Raw genomic sequence first — 13,221 nt, 5'->3', positions numbered from 1 at the left:
AAAGTGGGAGACATCTCTCCATTCTTATCCATCAATAGTTAAAAATAAAGGCTTTCGATATTAGTAAAAAAAAATTTTATTCTTATATGCCTTTTAGGACTTCATAGCTAGACAATAATGAAAACCAAAAGAAGCAAAACATTGAATTTTTTTTAATTTGCTTTAGAACGTGAAATTTGAAATATAAATGTTAACATATCATTTACTTTTGTTTATATTGTGTTACATTTATTTTCAAAGTCTCACCTAGCATTTCTAAAATGTTTCATTTTCCTTATAAATCCAAAATACTGGAGCTTCTAAAATTGAAAGACTTCAATATACCAAACTGATTTACCTTACATACTTTGTCATTTTTCCAAATATTTAATTGTTGAAGTTTTTAAAGTGAACATTATTTAGTATTAGGTACATTTTGTCAGATCAAGAATATGAAATCAACACTTATTCCCCACCAATTCCAACGCACTCACAGAGCTCCTGCTTTAAGCAGAACAGTGTTACTTGCTACCTCGGGGTATACAGAAATGACAGTGCCTGTCCCCACTTTCCAGAAATTCACAATATGAGGTTAACAGCCCCATAGGAATAACAGCTCCAAGGCAAACTGCTGAACACGATTCTGAGGGAACCCAACAATGGGAGTCGGAGGGTGAAGTTTCATGCTAAGTGGGCGGTGGTGGAACACTGGAAATAGCACTGAATTTGGGTTCCCAACATATAACTTTGATATGCAAAGTAAGGAGGAAGGAGTTACAGTATGACCCAACATTTTCACGCTTAGGTATTTACCCAGGAGACAATGGAAACATGTCCACATAAAACCTGCATGTGAATATTCCCAGTCGCATTGTTCATAATAGCAGGAAAGAGGAAGCAACCCAAATGTCTATCAACTGACGAATACATAAAACGTGATGTAGCCAAATAATTGGAAATGATTTGGCAATAAAAGGAATGGAGTACTGGTCCATTCTACAACATGGATGAACATTAAAAACATTACACCCAGTGAAAAAGATCACATGTTGCAGGATTCCATTTAAATGAAATGTCCAGAATGGGCAGGTCTATAGGGATATAAAGTAGGTGAGTGATTGCCAAGAATTGGGGGAAGTGGAGGAATGACCGCTAACGGGTTTGGGGTTCCTTTTTGAGGTGACAAAAATGTCTAAATTGATTGTGGTGATGGTTGCACAGTACTAAACACTATTGAACTATATACTTTAAATGGGTGAATCATATGGTATGTGAATTATATCTAAATAAACCTGCCATTCAATAAAAGTTGAAGGGAAGGTTAGGTAGAGTCCACAGCAGAAAGCCACTGAGTGCAAAAGCCTATTCAGGTAACACTGAGCCAACCAGTGTGGCGTATTTAGGTAGCAATGAATGTGTGTCATGGAATGCCAGCCTCCACGGGAGCATAGTCCTACCAACACCTTGACTTTAACTTAGGGAAACTCATTTCAGACTTCTGGCCTACAGAAGTGTAAGAGAAATAATATGTGCTGTTTTAAGCCACCAAGTTTATGGTAATTGGTAATTAAAGCAGCCATAGGACACGAATACAGGTCTCAATCAAATCAACCCCTAAAGAGCCACAAATATTTGAGAGAGATTTTATTTGCCTCACAGTTTTACCTATTACACAGTTTTTAATCAGAGTTTAAGCCAATAGTGGGGCCACTGTACAGCTCTCAACTGTAGTCCCTTCATCTGAGACCATGCTGAGGAAAGGTAGGGCTGGGATAAGCCATAGTCACAGATTCAGAATCACAGACCTTAAGGACTGGATTGATATTAAATAGGAAGAGTAAATATTTAAATGGAGATGTCTGCCATGCTTTGTTCCTTAGCCCTCTGTCCTCTATATAGTATCTCCCTTGCCAAGCCCTTGAATTCAAAGTGAAGTATCGGGTTATTTCCAGATAACACACACATCCCGTCTCCTTAGTCCCCACCCCGCATTTCCTATGGTATGCTCTACATCGTCACCTGAATATTCTGGCACCACCCAAAAGTCAGCATCTCCAAATGAGATCCAACATTTTACCTCCCAAATGCGCTCCACCTCACCATTTTGAAAGATGCACAGTGGTCCCACTATTGACTTAAACTCTAATGAACTGTGTGATAGATAAAAGGGCGAAAGAAAATCTCTCAAATATGTGTGCTCCGTGGGGGGTTAACTGGATGAAGACCTGTATTTCCTTTAATGGCATCATATTCCTGCCACTCACCTTCAAACAGAGCTGGAAGTTAATACCTGATGCTTACCTTTTCCTAAATCCTCACATCCAATTATTTGCCAACTCCTGTTGGTTCTGTCCCCTCCTATTACCCAGGCCTTCTTAGCCTCTTGGACTTCTGACCTTTCAAATGCAGTCTCCTCCTGCTCCAACCCATTCTAAACACTCTGTTTCCAAGTACCAGTTGGGTCACACCCCTGCTTAAAACAACAAAAATCCCATCTGTCACCTTTGGAGGTTGCTAGGGCACTGATACATTCTAAAAAATTAATAACTTATTTATCCCATCTTTCCCATTCAGCTTTAGAGAAAGTTCTTCTTGATAAAGGAATCATAGATGATAAATGCAAGAGGTTTAAAAATCACTATCTTGTAACCCCTAATGAGATAATGGATCCAGACAACATTCATCAATGGTTGCTAACACCATTAGGTGAAAAATTGATAGGAAGCTTTGTAATAGATGACATCACCACAACCCACCAATCAATCTTAAAATCACCCAAAGTGGAACAAACAGACATCAGGTTCTTCCTGAAGTGATCCAAAATAAAGTATATAGCATTACCTATGGAGTATTCTTGAAAAAAAGTTATGAACCAGAATCAAATCAAGTTTCTAGCTCTAAATAGACACCATAGGGATACCAGCAGCCAAATCCTGAAGGGAGGAGAAGCTACAGAACATATGATTCAGTTGCTTCCTCAAATAAATGCCAAGAAGAAGGAAACTAAAAATGGGTAAATGTTATAGAGTAAAAGAGACATACCAACTAAATGCAAGGTTGGATCCTGATTTAAACAATCTGCAGAAAGATATTTTTGAGATAGGTAAACTGAATACAAGCTGAATGATATAATTAAAGACACTGTATTAATTTTGAGTGACAATGACATTTTAGTTTTGTTAAAATTAAAAACAGCTTATCTGTTAGAGATGATTTTTAAGTATTTACAAGTGAAATGATATAATACCTTAAATTTTCTTTAAAATACTCCAGCAAAAATTTTTTAGAAGGGGGTAAATATATACATCATACAAAGATATAGATCTATCTTTCAAAATCTCTTTATGTGTGTATTTTAATTTGCAAATAAGGTCCCTGGCGTTTGCCTCTCTCCTCCTCTGATTACGAGGATACTTTTTATTTAATTTTGAGGCTGAGAAAATATATATTCACAAATAAATAAAAGCTTTCAAGAGATGCTTTATTTTTTCATAATAGTGTAAATTTAAAATGAGAGAAGGTGAAAAAGTAAGGCTACCTTTTTTGAGTATATACCCTTATTCATTAAATCCAGGTAATACTGGTCTTTAAAAAAGATTTCTCTCCTCCCAGAAAAATTTCAAACCTACAGAAAAGTTCAAAGAATATTACAAGAAACACTTCTATATACTCCATCTAGATTTATCAATTGTTCAACTGTTAACACTTCGCCACATTTGCTTTTTCTCTCTCTCTTCATATACACATGGATCTTAGCTGAATATTTGACAGTTGCAAATATGCCACTTCACTCCTAGATATTTCTGCATACATTGCCTCGGAATAAAACATTTTCCTGCATGACCACAATATCATCACACCTATGAAAATTAACAAGTATATTATCTAATATGCCATGCCCTTGCCTAAACTGCCAATTTGGTCTCCTCTTTACTCCTCTCAATCCCTCGCTGGGATGTCACTTCAAGCCCTATGCCATGATATCTCAGGAGAAAGTCATCTTGCCCCTCCAAATTGACTATTTTCTTACGTTTAGCTACTGCCTTCTAGCAGCACCATTATCGTCTCTTTGAAGTATTTGTTATAAGACATTCAAAATGTATTTGAGATACAAAGAATAACTGTGCAGTAAACACTAGTGGACTCAACATCCAGTTTTAAAAAAATAAGTTAACTGTACCTTTGAAATCCACTTCCCCACTCCACTCCTGTCCCTCCTCTGAGATAACCACTAGCAGAATTGAACAATTCTCGTAACTTTCCTTCCCTTTATTGTTTTACCACATTTGTTTGGATTCCTAAACCAAATGGTATCATTTACCATGTTCTGGAACGTTATATACATGGAATCATTCCATATATATTTTCTGTAAACTGCTTTGTTGCTTAACATTATGTTCCCGAAATTTATTTTCACTGCTATATAGTATTCCAATGTGAATATAACACAATGTAGGTATCCATTCTTGTTATGGACAGTAGTGTTGTTTTCTGTTCCTTTGGCTTTTATAAACAGGATTTCTATGAACATTCTAGTAGACGTACATAGGAATGGAATTGATGGCTTTCACAGTATATACACACTTAACTTTACTAGATGATACCAAATTGTTTTCCAAAGTGATTGTATATAACTTAACTTTTTATGATTAGCATTTTTCTCCAACTGACTTGTTAGCTACTTAAGACAGGGAAAGATCTTATTTCTTTTTTACCTAGAAACCATGGATACTTAATACTTATTAATTGACAGATTCACTAATTGATACTAAAAAATTGAGGGATTTTTCCTTATCTTCAAACTAAGGAGATGAACTGGGAAAAAGCCAAAAATAAAAATGTTTTTGAAGTTAAAAAATGAAAAACTTTTTGCAAATGTAGTAAAAAATTAAGGGAAAAATGAAAATAGCAGATAACTACTATTGATATTCCCTAGCAGATTTCAGACAGTTACAGGAAAATCGAACATCAAAAGCAGGATACTTTTTTGAAAGGCTCTAAAATGTGTTTAGTCCTTTTTCTCTGGAGCATTCTTCCACTCCTTCAAAGTCTTTAGTATTTCAGATGTGTTAGGTCGTTTCTTGGGTTCCATTGAGAGTAATTTCAGAAGAAGAATTTTCTGTAATGATAATAAGAGTCAATATGAAAAATAAAACATTGGCCAGCCTGATGGCTCAGGTGGTTGGAGCGCCTTGCTCCTGACGCAAAGGTCATCGGTTCAAGTCCCACATGGGCCAGTGAGCTGCACCCTCTACAGCTAAGATTGTGAACAACAGTTCTGCCTGCAGCTGGGCTGCTGTGAGCAGCCGGAGGTCGGCGTGAGCTGGTCGACCGGCTACCGACTGCCTCAGCAAGGCTCATAATACCAGCATGGGCCAGGGAGCTATGTCCTACACAACTAGACTGAGAAACACAACTAGACTGGCTTGATCTGGAATTGGGTGGGGGGAGGTGGAAAAAGGGGAGGAAAAAGAATAAAACATTGAAATAAACAAAATTTTGACCCTTTTCAAGTGCTTACTTCTTTGTCATCAAATACTTCTGGGGGATTACCATCCTTTAGACTTTCAAACATCTGAAAATAAAACAGATATATTCATTAGGAAATTAGTCTCTTGGGAGGAAAAATAAACTTAGGAGTGAGCACTAAAGACTGGGATACCCTAAATCTAGGATATTTCCAGATCTTTGGAAAGTCTCTTTACCCAAGAAGCAAGCAGGATGTCCCTTCCCACCCCACCCCATCTAACAACCATCTTTAATACTATAACATATTGAAGTGTTCAGAGCATCATATGCATTATCTCCCTTCATCTTTTTTTTGAACCCTGAATGACAGGTATTTTCATTTCCCTGTTTTACAGAGGAGAAGGCTGTTGATGCCAGGTGAGTCCCCTTTACTGAACTATGGATAGGCTATCCAGTTGGCTGATGTCTTTAGTGACTCCCAACTGCCTTCACAAGAGAGTTCACATTCTTGCCTTAATTGAGCCTCAACCTGTTTTTCCAACCCCATCAACCACCACTTCCCTGTAACTTATATACTCCAATAAAAATATCAGACACTATTGGTATCCCCAAACACACTCTGCACTTTCCTGTCTCTAAGCCGGAACCACCTTCTTTCTATTTTGGACTATTAGAAGCCAACCAATCCTTCAGGGCCCAGCTTCAATGCCTTCCCACCCCTGGGAAGATCCCCCTCCTAACTGTTTCCATTAGACTTCACGCCTTCTCCCAAAACACACAGAACATTCTCTTATAATATCTTCCCTTCTCGAATATAAGCTGCTTGCAAATAAGGCTTATTCACTTTTGAAATCCTTGTAGCACTTAGCACAGTGTCTTAAACTAAAGCAGGCAATCAAAATTTCACTGATTTAAATAGGAAGAAACAGTTACAGTTTTATGAAAGGCACACACCTTCCAAAACACCCCAAAGTTTTTGGTCTTTAACAAAAAGCGTTTGTTGTTTGTTTTTAATTTTTTTGTTTTTCAATTACAGTTGATATTCAACATTCAGTTTCAATGTGGCTTCTTTATATCCTTTGTTATAGGAGTCCTGTTCAGCTCATCTTCAAGTGTAGTTATTCTATAATGTAGTTGTAATTTTCATGTGATTATGGGAGGTGAGCCTTTATCTACTCTACCATCTTGATCGGAACTCCTAACGAAAAGTTTTGGTTGCCCAAACTTGAAAGAGATAAAATCCATATTTCCTTTGCAGTCAACACTAAGATGTTCAAGCCCATCCTCACACAAGAGCAATAACTGTCTGCAGAAGCACTCTGAAGATGATGGCCAATAATTTTTATTGCTTAATTATTTCTGTGAGATTATTTACCTTAAGTGTTTCGTGATGAGTGCGACACACATGAAGAAGCTCTGCAAGAATCAGCCCTAAAGCAAAGATGTCCACTTTGTTTCCATATCCTAGTGAAGAAACCTACAGAGACCAAAATATATTTACATTCGCTAATCACCTGATATAAATATCCATGCCTTCTGAAGACAAAAAACTTATTTGACCAAAATATATTTTACAACAGTGGGTGCTTGTTAGCGAGATCTGTGGAATCTAACTGCTCAAGCTCAAATCTCTGTTACTAAACAGCTGAATCATCTGTGTAAATTAACCATCTACATGGGAATAATCTCAACCATAAAATGGAGATAACAATAGTTTCATCCTCAGAGTTTGACTGTGGGGTTAAACGAGATGTAGCAGGTGAAACAGTTAAAACACTTCCCAAAAGTGACTTGCATGCAAATGTTCATCGAAGATTTAGTCATAATATTCCATAACTGGAAGCAATCCAAAGTCACCAGGAGAATGGATAAACAAATTGTGGTATACAGGTGTATTTCATTTTATTCCACTTGGCTGTACTGCATTTTTAAAATTTAGATCAGAAACCCATTCAGAAACACTTTGATGTGATGTGGGATAGCAAATGATAATGTTTTCCCAAAAGGCTTATCCATTTGAACTTAGAAAATGATGTCTTCTGGTTTCATTTCTTTCACCTATTATTGCCTCACCAACCAAATATTAGAATATTACATAAACTTAGTTGATAAAGCAGTGGCAAGATTTGAGAGGATTGACTCCAATTTTGAAAGAAGGTCTGCTCTGCCTAAAATGCTATCAAACAGTATCACATGCTACAGAGAAATCATATGTGAAAGGGAGAGTCAATTGATGTGTCAAATTTCATTGCTGTCTTATTTTAATAATCTGTCACAGCCACCCCAACCATCAGCAACCACCACCCTGATCAGTCAACAGCCATCAAAATCAAGGCAAGACCCACCACGAGCAAAAAGATTACAACTTGCTGAAGGCTCCGGTAATGATGGTTAGCATATTTTGGCAATAAAGTATTCTTTAATTAAGATAATATGTGATTTTTAGACATAATGCTATTGCGTATATACAGTATAGTGTAAATATAACTTTTATATGCACTGGGAAACCAAAAAATCCAGGTGACTTGCTTTATTGCAATGGTTGGAACTGAACCCACAATATCTCCATGGTACGCCTATATTCATATTATGGAATAGTACTCAGAAATAAAGGGAATAATCTGCTGGTTACAAGCAACTAGAGGTTCTCCTACAGACATTACTTTAAGTGAAGTAATCACATATACAAGAGAACATACTGTATGAACGCATCCATAGGTAGCTCAAGATCACAGAAAACTAATCAATGGTGATAGAAATCAGAGCACTGGTTGCCTCTGGGCAGTGGGGAGGAGGGACTGACTGGAAAGGCATCTGAGGGAGTTTTCTTAGGTTGTGTCAGACTTATTTGTACTGATATAGAAAGATTATGATACATTGTTGAGTGAAAAAAATCAAGTCACATAAGAACACTTTAGTACCCTATAAAAATGGATGTATACATGTTTTTATGTATAAACGTCTGTGTAAATATATATTTGTGTTTGTATATTTTTATACCTCCCAGAAAATGATGTAAAAGGATAAAGAAGAGTAAAAATAAAAAGGAAGGTTAAGGGGAATTTTCCATTTCTATTCTATAGACTTCTGTACTGTTTTAATTTTATAAGAGGTGTCTATTATTTTCATAATTTCAAAAAATGAAAGAGGTAAAAAAAACATATAGACAGAAAAGAAAGGGACCTCACCTGTTCTGGGCTCATGTATGTTATAGTTCCCACATTCTTTGTCCGATTTCCCTTATGTTCCAGGAATGTTACAAGTCCAAAGTCTCCAATCTTTATTTGTCTTGTACCTACTAAAAATATGTTACCCGGCTAGAGAAAAAGAAAACACAATATTTAATCTATAAGTACCAATTTGACAGACTGGTCTCATATATCCAAATCATATTTAGCGATGGCTATCTTTATATTTATTTATAAGGCATTTCCCCTTAAAATTCCCAAAACAGGAAATTTAATGTCAGAGGTCTTTAAAATGACAGCTGAGGAAGTAAGGACTTCTGTCAGCAGACAAGGCTTCCTGTAGAGCTCAGTGTCTTGATGAGTTTACTAGCCCTGGGGATCTTCTGAGTCGTGCTATGGAACGGTGCATAGGGCAAGTCCTAAATCCATCCTAACCTTAGAGGAGCAGAGATATTATTTCCTCACAACTGTCAACCAATTCTACAATTTGAGAAGACTGATTTTAAAATTACTCAATCATAGGTATCAATCCCTAACAAATCACATTTTCCTCTTACCTTAAGATCTCGATGAATTAACCCATTCGAATGTATAAAATCCACTCCTGCTACTATTTGCTCATATAATTCCAAAGATAAATATTTGTTTGGTTTCTGGTCTCTTCTCTTCTCAAGCCACTGTTCCAATGTCCCTTTATCACAGTATTCCATTTGGATGAAAAGGCACTTAGTCAATGACCTGGATATAAAAGTCATAGAGAAGTAGCAATAAATTTATAAAAATACATTTCTCTTTTAAAATCATACCTTCTCTTAAGATGCACAAAATGTCTCAAAACAGAAATCTAAATACAACAAATAAATTTGAATCAAAATTTAATAAACCATTTTTTATTTACATCATAAGTTCCCAGATGTGCAGAGCTTTATTTGTTTAGCTAATTTATGAAGTATAACCCTGTCCATTCTTTAACGCTGAAGGTCTTGATCACCTATTCTAATAGATAGGAAAGGGAACACTAATGCAGTAGAGTTGCAGGAAAACCAAATAGACACAGACAACAGTTTAGTGGTTAGCAGAGGGTAATGGGGGCGGGTCGTAAAAGAGGGTAAAGGGATCAAACATACGGTGATGGAAGGAGAACTGACTCTCGGTAGTGAACACACAATGCAATATATAGATGAAATATATTATAGAATTGTACACTTGAAACCTATGTAATTTTACTAACCAATGTCACCCCAATAAATTTAATAAAAATTTTAAAAGTAAAGATACATCACAAATAAAAAAAATACTTTAAATACACTTAAGAAACAAATATTATTATTATATAAAGTAATTTTGAAATATTTTAATTCACCATCAATCTACTGAGCATCTATTTTGTAAAAGGCACAGAACAGGCATCTAGAGACGAGAAAATTAGACACTATCTTTGCTGTCACGGGACGACAGTTTAATAAAAGAGAGATAAAGGAAAAACAAACCTAAAACAATAGTACAAGGATAGATACTCTAAGAGAAGTGCCAACAAATTGCTATGAGACATAAGTCGGAGGACTGATTTTGCTAACCATGTTGTTTTTCTTTTTCCTAAACTAAGTTGGTCTCAATATTAATTTATATTCGTTGAACGTACGTTGGCTAGAAAACAGAAAGAGGTAGTCAAGAATTTCCTGAAAGCTGAAGAAGTCCCGTGTGCTGACAGTAGTCAAGAACTCCTGAAACGGGTGATAAAGTTCTCAATTACATGGGGTGGAGACAGGCGCACTGGAGTCAGGAGATGATGAATGAACAGCCCACAATGCCCTCAGGACTGCCATGAGAGGACAGTCCCAAGAAACACTTTCAAAGGGAGATGCGAGCTCTTTAGAACCCTCCAGTCCTTTAGCAGTGGCTTTCCTGAGACAAAACATGAGGGATTCAAGGTGGGGTGCCCCCATCACAGCTCATGGTCTTAAAATTATTTTCACTGCCCACCACCCCACCTAAATGGTGTAGTTGCATTTGAAAGAAACCCCTTGACTGCACCCCACCCATTGGGGCCTGAGAGAGAAAGAGAAAAGTGCTGGCAGCTGAGGAGGGAACCTCCAGTTACAGTAGCTACATGTTCAAACTTCCTTCACAAGACTGCATTTACAGTCTGGACTGAAATTGGGGCATGTGAGCGAGCCTATACATTAAACAATGGAGTCAGGAAAGCCAAACCTGACATTTTGAAAATGGCTGAGGACAATGAGAAACTAGGAAGGACCAAGGAAAAAATGATTCATTGTCCTCCTTACCTGCAGAATGGAGTCATAACAGTGTTTCAGTGTTTGCAGTTGTGATTATTAAACGTGTTAATTAATGGCCTTATCCGGTGGCCCACACATAGTCAATGACAGTTTCCTCCATCCTACTATAGCTATGAGCATTTCTTTTTAGTTACCTTCTGTTGTTGCTTTCATCAAGAGTAAAATCAGTTCCATCCCAACAACTACAGTAACGGACAATATTTTGATGATCAAGCTTTGCCAAAGCTTTGACTTCACGCTCTACCTTCCTAGTCAGTAGAAACAGAGAATTAGAAATGATCAGTACACATCCCTGATAATAACAAAACACTTCAAATAACAGGAACCAACTATCAACACTCCTTTATTAAACAGTTGCCAGGTTCCCACAGCCTGAGTGATAGTATGAAAGCCAGGGGCACTGAAAAAGAAAAAGTGAACACACAGAAAAAAAACATAGCTATCATATTTTCCACTCTCAACATAAAAGAAAGAGCAGTGACTTAAATGAGCCCAAACATCAGACAATTTAAAAGTCATTTGTAGTAGCCCTTGAAATGCCAACGATACAATTTTGGGTGCCTAATTCATACATTATGTATTGTTTAGACTTCTGTTAAAGTCACTTTGGATTTCATAAACAAACCCCATTTGGGAAGAGAGGGTAGGTAACCCAGGCAGCATGGAGAACTTCATTCAGAACACTCCATATGGGGCAAAAATACACAAAGGAGGAGATGTATGTAGAGAAACTGACTTCACTGTACATTGTGGGAGCTTTACAGGGATTTGTAGTCAGGAGCTGAGACAGACAATTCTGCGCTAAATGGAGTAAACAAATTTGAGATGTCAAGGATGAGAAAAGATAAGCAAACATTGTACACTTTCAGTTTTTAATTTGAAAAAAATTTTATATGACATAAAATTTGTGAAAATAAAGAAAGAATTACTCATACATTGATGATCCTAACACAATGAGTTATTATTTTAGATTATTTCTTATTGTGTTTCTTCCTATATATTTATATATATTTTTAATTATAGTATATAATTTTTATCCGATTCTTTCACGTTATCTTTACAATTTTTCTTGTTGTTTTACAATTTGTATAATCATCATGTATAAACTTTTTAATGTAAGTTTTCGAAAGTATAAAAACGTGGAGCAAATAGTATAATGAACCCCTACCTAGCCATCAACCAGATGAAATAGTTGCTAACTCCTGGCCAGTTTCGTTTCATCTATACTCTTACCCACTTCCTCATCTTCCCCTGGATTTTTCTGAAGCAACTTCCAGCATTGCATCACTTCATGTGTAAATATTTACAGCATATAACTTTCATTTTTAATGACTTCAAAATAGCCACCGATCAGGGAAGAGAACAAAACATACTTAATCATTTCTTTATTGCTGGACATTTTGTTTTCTCTAATTTTTCATGTTATAAATGACACTGTGATCTATATACGTTGGCACAGTTTTTTCCCGTAATTTGGGTAATATCTTTAGAATAGGTTCCCAGACAGGAAATCCATGCATCAATGCATATAAACATTTTTATGGCTGTAGATTAATACTTCCGAGTATATTTTAACTGTGTTGTAGCAATTTATGAAGCCACTAAAAATGTTCCATAATACTGTACCCTGATCACCTTTAAGTACTTCCATTAATAAAATTGCTATTGAATAGTAGGAACAACAGTATTTCATTCTTGTTAAGCAAAACAGTGAAGAAGGAAAAAGCATTGTTTTGATGCCAGGAAGATCTGAAGGTATCTCAACTGCAAGGCATTGTCCATGGGACAGAAAAGAGGTTTGTATGACTGGGAGGAAGAGTCCCTAGGACTCCATGCCTGCTTCTCCTTTGCTCAGGTCATTTTCCTTAGTCCATATCCCCTTTCCATCTCCTTCTCTAGTCCTTGAAGGACCAGTCTGGTCAACTTACACATAGTAACAACTGCCAGAAAACAAAAAGCGAGATTGGTAAACTGGTGACATGTGATTTAAGACCTCCTTCCTATGTGTCTTCCTTGAAGGAGTTTTGCTATCCAACAAGGGTGGAGTGGGGGGACGGTGCAGATAATACATAAAACCAACATGGGAAGCAATTGGTTAGAATGGAAACAGTGGATTGGCATTCCAGAGTTCTAAATCTCCATCTTGTTAACATAATAGATGGTGTCCAAAGATGGTCATCATCAATCCCTTCCCTCCCCATACACGCACCCAACTCCTCAGACTAAAAGATGGGGTAAGGGGGGCGGGGGGTGGGGGGTGGGAGATGAGGGTAAGGGGCATCGAA

The 13,221-nt window shown here is 36.8% G+C and overlaps 1 protein-coding gene across 2 annotated transcripts in view; it reads right to left on the bottom strand.

The window, feature by feature from the left end:
• Positions 1-132: 132 nt before the first annotated feature.
• Positions 133-13,221, bottom strand: part of EIF2AK2 (eukaryotic translation initiation factor 2 alpha kinase 2) — a 28,565-nt gene continuing 15,476 nt past the window's right edge. Inside the window, exons 11-16 of one of the 2 annotated variants that reach the window (XM_074331896.2) lie at positions 11,071-11,184; positions 9,194-9,374; positions 8,637-8,765; positions 6,824-6,925; positions 5,501-5,554; positions 133-5,098 (exon numbers count right to left, since the gene is read on the bottom strand). In XM_074331896.2, coding sequence (XP_074187997.1) covers positions 4,988-5,098; positions 5,501-5,554; positions 6,824-6,925; positions 8,637-8,765; positions 9,194-9,374; positions 11,071-11,184 — 691 coding nt within the window. In that variant the 3' untranslated portion in view covers positions 133-4,987. The remainder of the gene's footprint in view (positions 5,099-5,500; positions 5,555-6,823; positions 6,926-8,636; positions 8,766-9,193; positions 9,375-11,070; positions 11,185-13,221) is intronic. The other variant, XM_019742045.3, reaches the window with a different exon arrangement.

The sequence above is a fragment of the Rhinolophus sinicus genome, chromosome 2 (assembly GCF_057876585.1).
Source record: "Rhinolophus sinicus isolate RSI-liver-muscle chromosome 2, RSI-T2T, whole genome shotgun sequence".
NCBI classification, from domain to species: Eukaryota; Metazoa; Chordata; class Mammalia; order Chiroptera; family Rhinolophidae; genus Rhinolophus; species Rhinolophus sinicus.
The sequence above is the reverse complement of the archived record's forward strand: the minus strand, read 5'-3'. Positions and strand labels throughout refer to the sequence as shown.